This window comes from Tiliqua scincoides, chromosome 14 (genome assembly GCF_035046505.1).
Source record: "Tiliqua scincoides isolate rTilSci1 chromosome 14, rTilSci1.hap2, whole genome shotgun sequence".
Lineage (NCBI taxonomy): Eukaryota > Metazoa > Chordata > Lepidosauria > Squamata > Scincidae > Tiliqua > Tiliqua scincoides.
This window is the reverse complement of record NC_089834.1, coordinates 6,160,530-6,179,963: the sequence shown is the minus strand read 5'-3', so window position 1 is coordinate 6,179,963 and position 19,434 is coordinate 6,160,530. Positions and strand designations below refer to the sequence as shown.

The 19,434-nt window shown below is 46.6% G+C and overlaps 1 protein-coding gene and 1 pseudogene across 1 annotated transcript in view; one reads left to right on the top strand and one right to left on the bottom strand.

The window, feature by feature from the left end:
• Positions 1-19,434, top strand: part of ZDHHC8 (zinc finger DHHC-type palmitoyltransferase 8) — a 162,072-nt gene that overhangs the window by 128,385 nt on the left and 14,253 nt on the right. The window contains exons 4-9 of the mRNA XM_066609672.1: positions 6,718-6,890; positions 8,633-8,735; positions 11,799-11,890; positions 17,027-17,159; positions 17,828-17,933; positions 18,919-19,028. Of these exons, the coding sequence (XP_066465769.1) occupies positions 6,718-6,890; positions 8,633-8,735; positions 11,799-11,890; positions 17,027-17,159; positions 17,828-17,933; positions 18,919-19,028 (717 nt within the window). The remainder of the gene's footprint in view (positions 1-6,717; positions 6,891-8,632; positions 8,736-11,798; positions 11,891-17,026; positions 17,160-17,827; positions 17,934-18,918; positions 19,029-19,434) is intronic.
• On the bottom strand, positions 11,284-11,402 carry LOC136634631 (5S ribosomal RNA; annotated as a pseudogene).

Below are 19,434 nucleotides of genomic sequence, written 5' to 3'. Positions count from 1 at the left end.
TTTTCACATTTTTATATACCGCCCTTCCTTCCTCCAAAGAGCTCAGGGTGGTGAACACAGCTGCTCCCCTCCTTTTCTCCTTACAACAACCCTGTGAGGTAGGGGAGGCTGAGAGAAAGTGACTGGCCCAAGGTCACCCAGGAAGCTTCATGGCTGAGGGGAGATTTGAACCTGGATCTTCCAGGTCTAAGTTCACCTCCCTAACCACGACACCATTCTGGCTCTCCCTTTCTGGCTCTGCCATTTGATAATGTCAGCACTCACAGGAAAGTCCCTTTAGCCACCCATAAGGGGCAGGCTATTTCATGTGCTCTTGTTTATCAAAGACAATCCCTACTTTCCGGTCCCAGCAGTGGCGTAGCTAGAGAGGGTGCAAAGTACTAAGTTTCACAGGGAGCCTCACTGTTGTTGGTTGGTTGGCAACCTTCAGTCTGGAAAGACTATGGTATAAGCCTACAGCACCAGGTATTCACAGGCAGTCTCCCATCCAAGTACTAACCAGGCCTGACCCTGCTTAGCTTCCGAGATCAGACAAGATCGGGATATAGTGTTCAGTATAGGGAGATGGTTGGCAACCTTCAGTCTCAAAAGACTCTGGTATAAGCCTACAGCACCAGGTATTCACAGGCAGTCTCCCATCCAAGTACTAACCAGGCCTGACCCTGCTTAGCTTCCAAGGTGGCGTGCAAATGGGCCCTCCCCTTTGGAGCCATTTCAAATGCATCTGTTTTGCTCCCACCATCTGGAATGGCTCCAAAGAGGAGGGGGCCACTTGCACACCACGGTGAGGGTCCCTTCAAAACCTAGTGCTTTGCACCCTCCTCTAAATACGCCACTGGGTCTCACGTAAATTGCTACCCCGATTTACTCCTGATTTTTGTTTTGGGAGGCTGCTTTTGGTGATTTTAACAGTGTGACAAACTGCTAGTGTGTGCCATTCTTCAGAGTTCAGCTCCTTCCCTAGAAGTCAGACATTTCTGGATGTGTGGCTAGATCCATCTTTTCTCTGCTGCTTGTGCATGCAAATACTCATGGTCAAATATTCAGGTGAAAACTGCTATTTCACATGCTGGGGCAGGGGAAAGAAGAGGGCTCAGTGTGCAATTAATCTGTGGAACTCCTTGCTACAGGATGGCATCTGGTCTGGATGCCTTTAAAGGGGGGTTGGAAAGATTGATGGAGGAAAGATTTATTGCAGGTTCCAAGTCATTATGGGTGTAAGCAACCTCGTGGTTCTAGAAGTAGGCTACCTCAGAATGCCAGGTGCAAGGGAGTGGCAACAGGATTCAGGTCTCTGGTTTTGTTTGCTCCCAGAGGCATCTAGTGGACCACTGTGAGATACAGGAAGCTGGACTAGATGGGCTTTTGGCCTGATCCAATGAGGGTCTTCTTATGTTCTTATGACTCATTTTATAGTGCTGCCACTGACAGATGTTTAGAAAAACTGTGTTTCTCTTGTCTCCTTAAGCTAAAGAACAAAGACTCCCTTGGCTTTTAAAACAGAGTAGGACAAGCGCTTGCAGGGTAATGGAATTCTTGACTTGAATAACCCATGTGGAGTTGTCAGCGCAGTGTGTTATGATGAGTGGCTTGGGCAGGAAGCCATGGTGTGAGAAGTGGGGGAAGCTTGTCTCTGTTTCCTGCTGTGCAGAGAGGGAAGGTTTATTTAAGCAAACAGTTAATGGTTATGCCAGTGGTTCTTAAATTTCTCAGCACCAGATCCCGCTTTTTAGAATGACAGCCTGTCAGGACCACTGGAGGTGATGTCATTAACCTGGAAATGATGTCATGGCCAGAAGTGACATCATCAATTTAGGTCTCAAACCTAAGCCAAAGGTCCCATTACACAGTTCGCTTGTGCTGTTGTTTTCAATAGCTTGGAATTCAAACAATCCAGCTTGGAAGTCAAAGCAGAAGGCAGACTTGAATCCTCCAACCACACAGCCCACCCCACTTTCCAGGATCCCATCTTTCCCCCTCCCCCATTCAGGGCAAAGCACTAGGCCTCTCTCCCACCAGGAGTTCGCCCTGCCCAGCAGCTCTGTACTTTCAGCTCTGTATTTTCAATGGTGCTACACGACCCACCTGAAATTGGCTCATGACCCACCTAGTGGGTCTCAACCCATAGTTTGAGAAACACTGTGTTATGGTGTGTGCAGGATGTGCAGCTCAAGAGAATGCCTTAGATCAGTGTTTCTCAAACTGTGAGTCAGGACCCACTAGGTGGCTCGCACGCTAATTTCAGGTGGGTCCCCATTCATTTCAATATTTTATTTTTAATATGATAGACTTGATGCTACCATGGTATGTGGCTGCATTTGGGGAAATGTGACAGACCTGTACTTTTAACAAGCTACTATGTATATTCTTTTAGCAAGGATTGTCAGTGGGACTCCTGGGTAAGTGTGAGTAGGATTGCAGCCTAAGATTGTGATAAATTTTCTGCTTGATGAAGTCACTTCCAGTCATGACATCACTTCCGGTGGGTTCTGACAGATTCTCATTCTAAAAAGTTGGTCCTGGTGCTAAATATGTGAGAACCACTGCCCTAGAGCCTTATGGTATAGCCCTGGCCAACTGCCCATGCTTCTTTAAAGCCCCTGATTAGAATAGCTTGCAGGGACAAGCACATTAACACATTGTGCCCAGGACAGAGTTGCCAACTCTGAACCTGTTCTTGGAAATTTTCCTTCGTTTCCTATCTGTCCGTCCCCAACATTCAGGAACTGTGGAGATTCCTGGAAGCTCTGTTACTAAAAACATAAACATAAGAAGAGCCCTGCTGGATCAGGCCAAGGGTCTGTATCTTCCCGTATCTTCCTGTATCTCACAGTGGCCCACCAGATGCCTCAGGGAGCCCAGAAGGCAACAAGATACCTGCATCCCGGTGTCCTCCCTTGCAGTCAGAGAGAGTCTACTATAGAAAACACCCATTATGACTTGTAACCAGTGATAGACTCTTCCTCCATCAGTCTGTTCAATCCCCTTTTCAAGGCACCTGTGGCAAGAGTTCCACAGATTAATGTCACGCTGGATAAAGAAATATTTTCTGTGTGTGTTCTAACTCTCCCGACACTTACTTTTAGTGGCTGTCCCTGGTTCTTGTGTTGTGTGAGAGGGAAAAGAACATGCCTCTATCTTTCACTCTAGCCTGTATTGTCAGGGTTGCTTTCATTTGGAGATTGATGCCGATTCCTGGGGATGTCAGTACAATCCTGAAGGGTTGGCAGCCCTGGCTCAGGACAGACGACTCAACTGGTGTCTGGGACTCCAGAGCAGGGTCTATGAGAAGAATTTTAGCAGGGGGTACAGAGTTTTTTCTGGGCCCCTTCCCAAAGGGGAAGGGGGGCAATGGGGGTGGGCAGATTGCGGCACAAAATAAGGCAGGGGGAGGGTGTTGACAGCCACAATAGTCTTTGGAGCTCAGGTCTACTAGGCTTCTTCATGCAGAGCCCAGGTCTACCTGAACATGCAGCACTGGCAGCTACATAAAGTAATATGGAAAACCAAACACTCCCCTAAGTCTCTCTCTAATAGTTCTGAAATACAGAAAATAGATTGCAGAAAATTAGCATCATTGTATTTAGGCTCACACTAGAATGGATCAAAATGAACTTCTGCATCAGCTGTAACCCGCAGCTGGGTCTCTGCTTCTATACACTTCTTCATGGTTATGGGATCCACAAGCCTCCCACATTTGACACTATATTAAGGAGGGTCGCGGATGCTTTCCTGGGCCTGGCGTGCATGGCTTGCAGCCGCAATTAATACTGCATGCGCATGGTCGTGTCCCAGCATTATGCTCTGGCAGTGAGTTCAGGTGAGATAAGAAAATGTCAGGTCCCAGGAACTTTCTGGGCCCGCTCCTTTGGCTGCTTGGCCCCCTTCCTGACCCTGGGCCTGGGTACAAATTACCCCCTTTACCCCCCCCCCCCAGGCCCTGCTCCAGAGCAAAATAGAGCTTGGCTGGGCTGTTGTCCAACAAAGATGTTTGCCGGACTCTTTTCAGCATAAGGAAAATGTGGGTCAATTCTGTCTGCAGTGTGTACAGCTTAGCCTGAGGTGCAGCAATCATCTGATAAAATCACCCAATTTTTCTCCCAGATAGAGGGGTGGGGGAAAAACTCATGAATTTCTTCCCCTTTCAGTTGAAATGCCTAAAGCGGAGATTTTTTTGCTTGCAAATATTCCTTAAGCGCGCACTGCTAGCTTTGTGACTGGAACCGTTAATGGTGAGATTGGGGGTGGGTTCACTTGAATGCACCGTTTTTTAAATGATGCATTTCAGAACACCTACAGCACAATCCTAGGCATGTCTACTCAGAAGTAAACCCCACTGTGTTCAGTGAGGCTTACTCATGGGTAAGTGAGTACAGGATTGCGGCGCTAATGTACCCCTTTATGGAGCAGAATATTCCCACTGTGTACAATTTTATACCTTTTTCATCTCATGGCAGTGGTGTAGCTGTGGGGGGGCGGCGGTGCGTACGTACTGCAGGTGTGCGTATAAGTGGCCCCTCCTGCTCACTGTCAGAGCCATTTTGGGCAGTGCCGGCAGCAAGCAGGCGTTTGAGCACCCGCGCATTGCCACTGCTGTCCAGAATGGCTTCAGCAGCGACCAGGAGGAGCTGCTTACGTGCCATATTGCAGCACCTGCAGTACTTTCCGTGCTGCCCCCTGTAGCTATGCCACCATCTCACAGAATTGTCAAGGCACACCATGCTGCTGGTGAGGGCCTCACATCCCCCCCCCCAAATGGCCCTGGTAATAAATGATTCTCCCCCAAATTCCCACGGCACACCTGTGGACTGAGACAAGTTGGAAATTTCTGGTGTGCAGTATAGAAAGAAACACATTTTTGCTTGTGCTAGAAAATACCTTGCCACACCCCATTTCTAAAACCGAGGGCCACTGCCTGAGCCACATTCCCCGACAGTATACATTGCCAAAGGCTCTCCTCTGCTTTCAATCTGCTGTAGTCATTTGCTCTGCAGTCACCTGCCTTCCGCTGATTTAAAAGCCTGGTGGGTGATAATTGTCTGCAATCTGTTACGGATAATTGAAAATAAGCCTTAGCCGTCGCAGCGTGTGAAATGTCACTGCAAGAAGCCAGGCCCTGCTCAAGATGTGCTGGCACCTGAGATGGTGGACCAAATATCACTTCCTTATCTGACAGTGTGCTACCTTGCCACCTCCACTGGGGCTCCTTGTCCTCCCACTCCCTTGATTCAAAAAGGGGAATGGTGAGGAAGAGGAAGTGGAAGAAAATGGAAGACTAGAGCATCTCTGATTTTGTAACCCACTACAGTTCTTCTTTGAACAGTTCTAGAACCCCCCATGTTACCAAATTCTGCATATACTAGGAGTGCCATTTAAATTGAGTTCCCTTTGCTGTGGGAGAAAGGCAGGATAAAATTACCATCCATCCATCCATCCATCCATCCATCCAGCCAGCCAGCCAGCCAGCCAGCCAGCCAGCCAGCCAGCCAGCCAGCCAGCCATCTTCAAGTCCTCAATATTCTGTCCGTCTATCTATCTATCTATCTAATAAATGGGGGGAACATGCCAAAATCAATGTCCTTTGCACGGTCAAACCACACCATTTCCAAGCCTTAACTCGACAAAAAACAAATGCGTTTCCGGTTCTCCCAGTGTCAGTATATACCACATTCAGCCACTAGAGGTGCTGATTGCATTAAATTCAGCACCTCTAGTGGCTGAATGTGGTATATACCAAAACTGGTATATACCAGAAGTGCATTTTTTTAGTTGGGGCTTGGAAACAGTGCTGTTTGACCACGTGAAGGTAAGACATTTGATTTTGGCACTTTTTTCATGTTAAATGCAATTAAATGGTGACCCGGTATCCACAGTGACTAAAATCTATGGTACCAAGGATACCAAGGTTGCACCTGTTCTCTCCTCTCCTCTACACTTCCTGTTTCCATCTGTTCCTCTCTTGCTTTTAAAATCCAGGGTGCAAGAGGACAAGAAAGTGAGAGCAGGCAGGCAGACAGAGGTGGTCTGCTTCAGAGACCAACTGAAGAACTATCTTAGGGGTCTTATGTGTGAGGGAGCCTTGCGGGGTGCCTCAGAGTTTACCTACATGTGTACTTTAGAAACGTTGTACCCTGCTCAGACATTTGTTTCTTAGAGATGCCTGGGAGGAAATGAAATCCTGAAGAATGACAACAGCTGTAGCAGCTCCCAGTACAAAATTTTAACAGCATTGCTGAGATGCAAAAATAGGGCAATATCTTACCAGTTATAGGGGCTAGGAAATAGGGACAGTGGAAGTACATGAATAAAGATTAGCAAATTTCTCTGAGTCACTAAACAATCCCTGACATGGAGAATTCTTTCTTTCTTTTTTTGTATTCAAATAAAGCAGGCAGGCAGGCAGAGTTTGTCTCAAGTGAATTTGGTAAGGTATCCGTGAAGCCATTATGATTGCAAATATATCACCTCTCAATGACCATATGCTTTTCAGTTTTTCTCCACCACTATGAGATCTAGCAACTTGCATTTAAGATAAAAATTAAGGCTGAGATTCTCGAAGTGATGCACGTACCCACTGGAGTCTTTCAACATTATTATTTTGCTTGTAGGGCCTCAGCCTAAATATTGGGGGAGGAAGGGACAGACATTGTGGCTAATGACTGTGTTTGTTGCTTCATTAGTTGGAGATGATGCCCTGTCTTGTCCTCTCTTTCCAAGGACTTTGACCATCACTGCCCCTGGGTGAACAACTGCATAGGACGGAGGAACTACAGATATTTCTTCCTTTTCTTGCTGTCCTTAAGTGTCCACATGATTGGAGTGTTTACTTTTGGGCTCATCTACGTGTTAAACCATCCAGAGAAGCTGGGGGCAGCGAACACGGCCATCACGTATCCTTGCTTCAGCATTTCGGGATCATAGGGCCCCTTAAGGTCATCTAGTCCAACCCCCTGCCTTAGGCAGGAAATCCTCTTAGAGCATCTCCAACAGGTGCTTGTGGAGACTCTGCTTGAAGATCTCCATTGAGGGAGAGTCCACCACCTCTCTCGGCGATCTGTTCCACTGCCGAACCTCCCTGACCATCAGGAATTTTTTCCTGATGTCTAATCGAAATATCCTCCCTTGCGGTTTGCACCCTTTGGTTCAGAGGCAGCTGAGAATAAATAATTCCCTTCTTCCATATGACAGCCCTTTAGGTCTTTGAAGAGAGCTATCATATCCCCTCTCAGCCTTCTCTTCTCCAGGTTCCTTCAACCTTTCCTTGTAGGGCTTGTCCTCCAGCCCCCTGATCCTATTCGTTGCTCTCCTCTGCACCTGCTCAAGTTTGGCTGCATCTTTCTTAAAGTGGAGTGCCCAGAATTGGACACAGTACTCTAGGTGAGGTCTGACCAATGCAGAGTAAAGCTGAAAGGGGTGCTTACAGATACCTGATGGAAGGTATGGGATTCATAGGCCCTCTGACCAAACAGAGGAATGGGGCCATAACTTTATGGTAGAGCACTTGCTAGCATGTGTAAGGTCCCAGGTTAAATCCTTGTCAGCATCTTGTCAGACCTGGGAAAGATCTCCAGGCTGGGAAAGAGCCCTTGTCTGAAACCCTTGACAGTGCTGCATTTGATGGACCAACAGCCTGACTTGGTGAGAGGTGGCTCCATAAGTTCAAATATACAAAAGATTTTCTGGTTTTTTGGACCAGCCTCAATCTCCTGCTATTCCTGCCTCAACCCCTGTGAAAATGTGACCTCCAAGTCACAGATGTCCACAAGGGAAGCAAGCCAGAACAATCAGTTAGAATAATTTCCACGAGATGAGGCAAAAGCATTTTGGGGCTCTTCAGTTTAGAGACAAAGAGGACTAAAGAGAGGACATGATAGACATCCATAAAACTGTATAATGTGGATACTGTAGATAGAACACAAACTCCAATTTCTAATCCTGGTTTGCAGGACTGGTGCAAACCACAGTTTGCCAGTTTGGGCCTTCCTTATCCACAGGCTTGGCATCCGTGGATTTAACCAACCGCAGATTGAAAAATTATTTTTTTAAAATTCACATATCCTGCCATTGCACAGCCCTCAGTTTGCCTTGCGCCCACCTCACAACACTATTTACGCAAGTTTAAGCAATTTCTGTATGTCTTAGGCAATTTCCGTAATCTTATAGATTTCCATATATCATATGTGCACAATGTTGGACAGTTTGAGCTTATTTACACAATCTGTGCAAATTTACACAATTTCCATAAATGTGTGCATTTTCCCCATGTTAATATAGTTCTCTTACTGGGACTTGACCATCTGCGGAATGTGTTATCCACTTGGAGTGCCAGAGCTGAACCCCCATGGACAACAAGGGCCCACTGTGATGGCAAACTGTGGTTTGCAGAAGTTACTAATCAAAATGGAGCATGCAAGGGAAGGGGGAAGCAGGTTAGCACAGAGCATGTTATGGTAATGCTGGTCTGGCATGACATCTGAACTCAGCTGTTGGGGTAAAGCAACATTCACTGGCACCCCACTGAAAACCAATCTACAAAAAAACAGAGGATGATCAATTTTCCCCTATGAAAAATGCTTTTTCTTCAGTCATTTGCATCCTGAAGTACTAACACATCCTTAACGTCAGCGCACAGAATGGCTGTAATGTGTGTGGCTGGGTTATTCTTTATCCCAGTCATTGGTCTCACAGGTTTCCACATCGTTTTGGTGGCCCGAGGACGCACAACCAATGAACAGGTAAGATGGTATTTTATATCTCCGCATTCTGTGCCCCCCAAAAATAAAAAATATATCTGTTCGCGGGAGGGAGAGATGTCCTAAATTCTGTATCTTCAAAAGCAATGACCAATTTATGACTAGAGCCAGGGCCAATCTTAGGGCAGTATGGCCTCTGTTGTGACATTGGGTTCCACTCCCTGGGGGCCCCCACACTGGGGTGGTAGACAGATCTCCCACTGTTGCAACCAGCATCTGACAGCCTGGGAAGGCAGCAAAGTGAGCAAGCTTGCCCTCCTCCCCTGGGACTGTTTGGCCTGAAATGGGCCTCCTGGAATAGTTGGTGGGGATGTCACCGTCAACTATTTCTGGGTGCCATGCTTTTGTGCGCTGCACCACAAGCATCTGGCTTGTTGCGGCAGCAGTTTTCATAGCTGTCTGGTGGCAGCAGTTTTCATAGCTGTCCCGTGTAAGCACCCCACATTAGGCCCCGCTGGGCTGGCCCTGACTAGGACGCACCCACACATTCCTAGTGGATAGCAGAATCAGTGTCACTCCACTAATCTGACAGAAGAAAAACAAAAACAACTCCCAAATGTTGTCCAAGCGCAATGACAATCACAATCTTCGTATCACAATTTTTCACTACTAGTATGCCCCCAGTTTTTGCAAAGGACCAGGCAAATTCTCCTTGTAAAAATCACTGTCAGCCTAATATTTACCTGTGCAGTGGGGCTGCATTGGCCCACACTATATCCTATGCTGGCTAGAGGCTGTGCTGGCTATGCAGGCTGGAGATTGTCCATATAAAAATCACTTAGCCATAGAATTACAATGCAATCTCCGGGGAAGGTTTGTTAGTGACAAAATCCTATTTTCAGCCGCATGTAGTTGGTCCCATAATATTCATTGTTCCTCAGTGCAAGGACAGTTTCCTCATTAAGAAAAACCACTTGGCTGAAACCCTGTACTTGCCTCTGTTGGAGCATGTATTTGTTGGGCTGTCAAAGTCTCTGTCTTGGGATATTTCTGATAAGACATGAGTGTCTCTTGAACAGTGTATTAATTAGTACTTTTGTTTTACTGTGTCCTTGGGATTGATATCTTCAGCCCATTGTCATATAACTGAATGGGAATGTCACAAGAATATTTAATCACATCTTGATATGAAGATTTGATTCTGAGCCCTGGCGTAACTTAAATTAAGCCTGATTTCCTCGCTGTCCACTTTCAGCAATGAAAGCTATACGGTAGTCCATCAGTATCTGTGGGGGAATCTGATCCTGGATCCCCCGTAGATGCTGATATCCATGGATACTGGGGTCTGTGTTGAAAACATTTCATTATGCAAATAAAAAGTTTTTAATTAAAAAGTGTTCCTTACCTTAGCGCCACAAACCACTTCTGGGTTGTGTTGACTCCCTCCCTTGGACTTGGCCTGCCTTAGAATGAACTGCGGTAGCATTTATTTTTTTAAAAGATTTTAAAGGGAATGCTTTGGTTTTTGTAAGCTCCTGGCACAATCTGGAGGAGGTTTCCAGGAGTACCAGAGTCTGCCCCCTGCCATCCACAAATGGGCAAACCTGTAGATGCAGAGTTTGCGGGTGGCGAGGGACTGCTGTATTGCATTGAAAGCTTGCTTTAAAAAAACTCTTTGTAGTCTTTAAAGTGTCTTTAGAATTCCCTTTGTTTTTCTTGATTCCCTGTGTGTTATCTTGCATATATAATTTTATTTTAACGTAAGCCACCTTGGACGCACTTGGATGTGGGATATAAATTAATCCACTAAACTTAACTCTTGCCTGCCCATTGCTGCAAGAGAGATGGCACGCAACTCTGTCCTCTTATTTCACCTCAGTTCTTTCTGGAATTTTGTGCAAAAAAATTAAATCATTTCTCCCACTTTTCCAACTCATTGACTGTCTCAGTGTAGTAATCTCTTGCTCCTGGCTTTGAACAATGTGGGGCACTAATGGCTCAGGATAGCACTGCCCAACACCTGTTTTTAAAAGGCAAAACCAGCTTTTTTCCCTAGACACACCTTGGGGTGTCACGAGGCAGTCACTGGGGTGTTGCAGGACTCCTCTGCCACCTGGCAATGAGACTGAGATGTAACCCAGCAAACAATGGTAGGAGGTTCGGCTTGGTACGCACTTCAAAAAGCCCTCCTGCCTGCCCTGAGTCTCTTACCACTGTTTGTAGGGTTGGTCTCCAACCCGAAGTAACTGGCAATGATGTCATCACCACTTACTTCAGGGTTCCAAGAGCTGCATTGGCAGCATGGAGGGCAACACTAGGGGGTAAATTTAGGAAGTGCTGCCCTAGAGAGTAAACCTACAAAGCATGATGGCAAGTGCACACTTGGAAGGGGCATTTAGTATGGTTGGCAACTTTCAGTCTCGAAAGACTATGGTATAAGCCTACAGCACCCGGTATTCCCTGGTGGTCTCCCATCTAAGTACTAACCAGGCCTGACCCTGCTTAGCTTCTGAGATCAGACAAGATCGGGAGATAGTGTTCAGTATAGGGAGATGGTTGGCAACCTTCAGTCTCGAAAGACTATGGTATAAGCCTACAGCACCCGGTATTCCCAGGCGGTCTCCCATCTAAGTACTAACCAGGCCTGACCCTGCTTAGCTTCCGAGATCAGACAAGATCAGGCATGTGCAGGGTAACAGGGGCATTTGGAGCAGGACAATGACACACAGGGAAAGGTTTTCTTGTCCCCTTTCTCTCCACCACATCCCTGCTCTAAACTCTCCAGTACCCAAGCAGCATTGCTTTTTAAAATAAAGCACTTGGGCACTGTTATACTTCTGGGATAGGGGCAATAGCCAGGGAAAGCTATTGCCTTTGTGCCCCACTTGTGGCCATCCTGGGAGCTGTCTAGTCAACCACTATTGGAAAAAGGATGTTGAGTCAGATGTGCCAGTCTTTTCCTGCTCTTATGGGATGCTGGCAAATGTAGTCTGATACAGAAGGGTGATTCTTCAGGCTTAGGAGACTGGCACATACATAATCATTTCCTATGGGTCAATTGATGGTTCTCTTACCTGCAAAATGCCCCAAATGTTGTCATTTCAGGTGACGGGTAAGTTCCGTGGGGGAGTGAACCCCTTCACTCGTGGATGCTGTGGCAATGTGGAGCATGTCCTCTGCAGCCCTCTGGCACCCAGGTAAGCAAAGAGAAGGGAAGTATAAACACCAGTTGTTTAACCACAAATGGATGCCAGTGTATCCTTCATCAAGAGCTGGCTTTGGACCCAGTTATCCTGAGTTCCAATCTACCTTCCACGGCTGATTGTTTGACCAATTCACCTTGGCAACAGTTTATGCGCTGTAAAAGTTTACGGTTCTTCATGATCCAAGGAACCATCGCTCAGGGGCTGAGGTCCAGCTTTGCATGCAAGAGGTCTCAGGCTCAATCCCTTGTATCTCTAGTTAATGCAGCTTCACCTGTCAAGCCTGTGGATTCCAGCAGTGAAGTGTTCAAGTCCCATTCACATGGTTTGCACAGTTAGCTTTAAAGTCCTTGTATTCCTTCAAGCTAACCAATTAATTAAACTGATGTTGCAACTCTAGCTATTACTGTTATCGATCAGTGACGTCACTAGGGTGTATGTCACCCAGTGAGGGAGGCCAGCATGTCATCCCCACGATTGACCTCCGACCTTGCAGTGGGCGGGGCACACCCCAGGCGGTAGGCATTGCCCTGCCCCACTTTTTTTTGGCTATAACTTTGAAAGAATAGAGATATTTCAACGGGGATTGTTTCATTGCATTCTTCATGAAATTGTGCATCTAATGATGTATAACATGATAGTATTAAAAAATACCAAGATTTTTGACAGTGGTGTCACGTCGTGTGCCTCACCCGGTGTGGCCCACATCCCCCACACCTCCCTAGTGACACCACCGTTATCAATTCAATAATTGTATTAGTACAGTGAGTGCATGCTCCTTCTTCCAAGTGCCATAAGCAAGAGAAAATGGTCCTTGCAGTAGCATAAGAACATAAGAACAGCCCCACTGGATCAGGCCATAGGCCCATCTAGTCCAGCTTCCTGTATCTCACAGCGGCCCACCAAATGCCCCAGGGAGCACACCAGATAACAAGAGACCTCATTCTGGTGCCCTGCCTTGCATCTGGCATTCTGACATAGCCCATTTCTAAAATCAGGAGGTTGCGCATACACATCGTGGCTTGTAACCCATAATGGATTTTTCCTCCAGAAACCTGTCCAATCCCCTTTTAAAGGCGTCCAGGCCAGACGCCATCACCACATCCTGTGGCAAGGAGTTCCACAGGCCAACCATACGCTGAGTAAAAAAATATTTTCTTTTGTCTGTTCTAACTCCCCTCAATTTTAGTGGCTGTCCCCTGGTTCTGGTGTTATGTGAGAGTGTAAAGAGCATCTCCCTATCCACTCTGTCCATCCCCTGCATAATTTTGTATGTCTCAATCATGTCCCCCCTCAGGCGTCTCTTTTCTAGGCTGAAGAGGCCCAAACGCCGTAGCCTTTCCTCATAAGGAAGGTGCCCCAGCCCCGTAATCATCTTAGTCACTCTCTTTTGCACCTTTTCCATTTCCACTATGTCTTTTTTGAGATGTGGCGACCAGAACTGGACACAATACTCCAGGTGTGGCCTTACCATAGATTTGTACAATGGCATTATAATATTAGCCGAAGACATTTTGACTCTTGAAGCAATACAGCAAATGTTGCCTCCATCACTTGTTGTCCAACCTGGCTGCTTCGTAAACAGGTGGGGGTGGCAGCCCAGGGCTGCCCTTCTTGCACTGCCTCCTCTGCGCTTGGTGTTTAGCTCATTTTTGCCCAGCTCACAGATGTATGCATTTGATCCCTGTTGCATATATGCAATGTTGGGCAGAAATGGCTTAAGGCAGGTGAGGGTACTGCCAAAAGAAGAGAGAAAGCAGAAGAGGAGGAGAGACCTCCGCCCATAGTGTTGAGCTGGCTAGAGCAGTGCTATCGGGGCAGAGGTAGCAGCACAGATGAGGGAGTGGAATAGAGACTCCAAAGCTGTGGCTTCCCTCAGTTCACTGAGGTGACCCACATCACTCTGCTACCTGGCAGGGCTGACCCTGCCCCAAGGAGAACAGAATTTGAACAGTGGGAGGAACAGAGACAAAGATAATAGGAAGAATTGAATGGAGGGACATTCTTTTCCCTCTCACACAACACCAGAACCAGGGAACATCCACTATAATGGAGCATCAGCAGAGTTAGAACAGACAAAAGAAAATATTTCTTTAGCCAGCATGTATTCTGTGGAACTCATTGCCACAGGATGTGGTGGTCTAGAAGCCTTTAAAGGGGATTGGACAAATTTCTGGAGGAAAAGTTCATCTCAGGTTACAAGCCATGATGGGTATGTGCAAATCTTCTGCTTTTCAAAGTAGGCGACCTCAGAATGCCAGATGCAAGGGAGGGCACCAGGATGCAGGTCTCTTGTTGTCTTGAGAGCTCCCTGAGGCATCTTGTGAGCCACTGTAAGATACAGGAAGCTGGACTAGATCGGCCTTTGGCCTGATCCAGCAGGGCTCTTCTGATATTCTTATGTAAAAAGGAGTGGATGAAAGATAATGCAATTATACCTACATGGGGCAGCAATCCTAGACACATTTATCTGGGAGTAAACCCCACTGAACTTAGTGGGACTTACTTCTGAGTAAACAGGCATAAGTTTGCACTGTTAGATTTCATTTGAGCTGGGTAAGAGGAAGCACAAGATTATGTTTTTATCATTATATAGCCCCATCAATGTGCATGGTGCTGTACAAAGAGTGGAAATCTAGGTCTCTACCCCAGGGAGCTTACAGTATAGAAAATGATACAAGGGAGACAACAGCGGAAGAGAAGGGGAGTGAAGGCAGAGGTAGACAGGGGAAACACAAGCAACTGTTTCCTTTCCACGTTCTTAAACTTAGGTGCAGTAGGCAATGGGGGCTAAGGCCATGGTGCCAACGTCTTTATGCAAAGAGTGAGTTTTCAGAAGGGGTTTGAAGGTTAGGTGAGAGAACATAAGAACATAAAAACAGCCCCGCTGGATCAGGCCATAGGCCCATCTAGTCCAGCTTCCTGTATCTCACAGCAGCCCACCAAATGCTCCAGGGAGCACACCAGATAACAAGAGACCTGCATCCTGGTACCCTCCCTTGCATCTGGCATTCTGACATAACCCATTTCTAAAATCAGGAGGTTGCGCATACACATCATGGCTTGTACCCCATAATGGATTTTTCCTCCAGAAATTTGTCCAATCCCCTTTTAAAGGCATCCAGGCCCGATGCCATCAGCACATCCTGCAGCAAGGAGTTCCACAGACCAACCACACGCTGAGTAAAGAAATATTTTCTTTTGTCTGTGCTAAGAGGCATGTGGCACTCCAGTGGTTTTCCTATTTCTTGGGGAGGGTTGTCTTGTACAATTGATTTGGAGCTACCAGAAAACAGCAATCAAGACTATTCCTACATTTCCTCTCCAACCCTTTTAAATTGCTTTCACTCGCTAGGAAACAATATTCAATATTCAACCATATTCATTATCTAGGCAGATCCATGTCAATGGTGATTGTTGTAACAGCTATCGGACCATCTCAAGGTTTTCCCCCAGCCTTACTCCCCCACTACCTTCCCCTTCTGCAGAAGACTCTGAGCTGCTAAGTGAGCTAAACTTGAATCCTTCCAGCTAGGCTTTGCCCTAATTGATGGAGGCCCGCTGTGGCTTGCGGTCCCCTTGACCAAGTGTTCATTATCGTGAAATAGGTATGGTTTCTCCCTTGGCAAAGTCTTTAAATTTTGAGATTTTAAAAAAATATCTGTGAATGCCCCTGCACAGTGATGCAGAGAAACAAACACAGCAGAGATGCAAAGGCGATTTCACCTGAATCTGCTTACAGCTTGGAATTCTGTTTGTGCTCACACACCCTTTGTTCACAGCTGCAATCACAACTGTGCTTGCAGCAAGAAGTGCTGGATATTCATGCGTGCACATGTGTGTGAGCACTGCATACACACATATACATGGAGCATCTAATACTGTACCCATAAGGTTGATTCTCCTAGTCTTTCCATGCAAATGGTTCTCTCAGGCCTGAGACAACCATTCCTTTGTGTCCCTGATTTTTTTTTCTCCCTATAATAGTAGCCTTCTGCAAATTTCAAACACCTCGGTGGTCTCCTGCAGATCTGGGTCTTAAAAATAACCTTGACTTGTCAGCCCTGGGCCCAGACTCCCCAGGAAGGTCTTCCAGGAAGCCCCCATGGGAATGAATGGGAGCACCTGTTTTGTTTCCCTGGGTCTTCGTCAAGAGAGCTTCATGGCAGATTTTACCATTTGGATTGACCCCAAAGGGCTGTGAACAGAAGGGAAAACTACAGCCAGTGATTTTCTGCAGATGCTTGTTCAACAGCTCAAGTTCACACAGTGCTAACCATAGACAGTTAGGAGGCAGATTTGGTAGCACATTTTTAGTGGTTCTGTTTGTGAGAGAGGTTGCACAAGGCCTTTGTGCCCACAGAAGAGAAGAGGATGGCCAAGGCCTTTGTGCCCCCTGATGCCAGACGAGGATGGGGATAAAGCAGCCCTTCCATGAACAGAAACAGGGCTGATCTAAGCCCCCACCATTCTGGAGGGCCCCCATCTCAATTGTGTGCTCTAGTGTGCATGTGCACATACCCTACTGTCTTCCTTCACCATGTTTTCCCCATCTTGCTACTCACTCTTTGATTTTAAAAAGCCTGGCAGAGCCTGGAGGATGGAGAAAGAAGTCTGTGGAGGATCAAGGATAGTAGAGTGGTGGTCCAGAGTGTGTCTTGGGATATGATCTGAGCTTCCACTTTACTGTCTTCCACATACGTTCTCTTCTAATTCCCGTGCTCTACAACTGCTCTGATGCAGATGGGCTATGGAGAGCCTGGGTGAATGGCTGGCTGGCAGAAGTAGTGGGGAGAGCTGGAGAGCTGGCGCAGATGCACACAGGACACTCCACCACCAATCTTTTACCTCCTCCCAATCTACCACTCAAGGTGGCCACTTCACCCGGCATCATTGTGGGTTGACCCTGAGCCAAAAACACCTTCTGCACTTAGAAGGGTATCTTTGGAGCTGACCCTTTTCATTCTCCTCCTCATCAGAAACAACTGAACTGGGTTTTCAAGCTGTTCACAGACTTTAATTTGATCCATGTACATTGAATTTAACTGGGGTGCTTTTTTTCCCCTCTTCTCACCTGTGCATGCCAAGAAGTTCTGGTTGTTGAGATGAAATGTTTGAATGATCTCCCAGGTACATTGTTGAGCCAAAGAAGAAGCAGCCGGTCAGCGTGAAACCGCCTTTCCTGAGACCTGAATTAACGGAGCGACAGATCACGGTGAAGATCAGCGACAACGGCATCCAAGCCAATCTCAACCGCAGCAAGGTGAATCATTCTTCATGGCCCTTCCTTCTAGGACAGTGGCTGTTATTGCCAAGCTACTGCCTCCATGGTACTCTCAGAGAGTACCAGGATGTGTTTATTGCAGTGGTTCCCAAACTTACTGTGTTCACGGCACCCTTCTTTCACAGCAGCCTCTTCTTCCCGGTTCTCCTAGGTGCTACCATCTTGGATTGCGCAAAATCTCATGCAAACCAAGATGGTGGTGCCTTGGTGGGTGAATCAGTATGGAACCTTGGTAGGTGAATCACCTGAAGGCACAAGGATGTTGTTGACTTTTTTTGTTTGCTGTTTAAAAAACGTGCTGTAAATGTGTTGGGGGTTGGCTTGAAAATGTGATCTGAAGGTCCCAGTACTCAGGGATACAATTTTCATATGCAGTAATCTTGTGAACTGGGTCTAAGAGAAATCCACACATTTGCTCAAGAACACGTCCTTGAACGTGTTGTGCACATAATGCACCCTGGTGGACTGAATAGTTCAATGTGTACCCACCCATTGCTGGGAATAACTGCAAAATGCTGTCACTGTGGATGCAAAATGTGAGGCCAGAACTGATTTCTTGCATGAAGGGTTTCTGTCCATTTTGTGCGATGTGTGAGATGCACTTTGGATCTTGTGAGGTTACTAATGCGCTTCATGGTTATTTTCAGTCTAAAGTTAGCCTGGAAGGACTGGAAGATAAATCTATGGATATCCAACCTCCTCTACCCCCCAAAGGAGACTCCAGCAAATACAGTGAAATGGGAAGCAGCGAAGGTACCCAAATTTCATCAGTGTTTCAGTTTTCGAACCAGGAGCAATACTTTGGGCTTATGCTGGACCAGGTTACTGAAGGCCCTGGGCAAAGGCCCTGGTCCTATCCTGGACCTCCCCATAGCACCCCCTGTCTACCCCCTGATGGCATTTTGGACACTACCACTGGGTACTTAGGGCCAGGAGTTATCATTTTTCCCCCCACTTCTCCATCCAGTAAAACCACTTGCACTGAGTTGTTGATGAAAAATCACTTATGCAGTGGCATTTGAGAACTAGAGACCAGGAGCCAAAGACTGGCCTGTGCTCTGTTCAGTGTGTACCCACCCTCTCCTTTAGTCCCCTCTCCTTTAGCACCCCTCCCATTGCTGTGGGCTCTTCCCTATTACAGCAGCGATTTTCAATGTTTCTAATGGCACACTGACCACTGTGGTCTTCTCTATGATCTTTGCCTCTTGTTATATCACTTCTGGCTTCTGGGATATTCGTCCAGGTTCTGTGGCTCTGTCTCTAGGCAACTGTTTGTAGTAAAGATTGCTGTCTCTCTTCCTCTGATGGTTATGCGGAGTTTTTGTTACTATAGACAGTTGCCCAAGGAACAGAGCGACAGAACCCAGTCAGGTTTTTCAGCATTTTTCACTCACTGTGCTCCAAGCCCCTGCTGCGCACCTGTGGACCTTTCGCGACACACCAGTGTGCCATGGAACACTGGTTGAAGATCTCTGGATACAAAGGATGAAAGTATAGAGCACCAGTGCCAGTGGTAGACACACTGTATATAGTGTGCCACACTGTATTTAGAAAGACTCTGGTACAGCCACTGGCGTTTCCAGGTAGAGTTGGCTTCCTGTGTTTCAAGCATTCTGTCACACAAACCCTTGCTTCACTCCATATCTTTGCACGCAGATATGTATCCATGTTTCTTCCCCTATGGCAATGGAGCAACAAGGTAACAAGTAGTGCTGTGTGTGTGGTTTGTTTTTCCCAGAGAGCAGCCTTTCGCCCAAACTGATCAGCCCCCCCACGCCTGCAATGTACAAGTATCGGCCGACCTTCAGCAACAACCCCAAAGTACATTACCACGGAGCATCTGAACAGGTAAGCCTGTTAAAAAGGGGGCTTAGGAAACTATCTCCGGAACTGACATTTCACCTCCTCTGCTTTGGTTGCTGTGGCTGAATAAAGAACCTAAGTTGTTGGTTTATTGTTCATATATACAGTATATGTTTACCAGCATTGTGTGAAACAAAAGAATTGTATAGAATGCCCAGCATTTATTTGGGCAATGTATAAAATAAGTTTATTTCATTCTGACCTTACTTTACCTAGCAGTTTTAATAGAATGTTTAGGTACTCAAGTTATGTAATTGTATAGATTCTACAGAATACTTAGGAAATCTGTATAGATGGTTTTATTGCATATGTTGCATTGAAGTTTTAGGCATCCTATGCAATACTTTAGGGCCCAATCCTATCCAGCTTTCCAGCACTGCTGCAGCTGTGC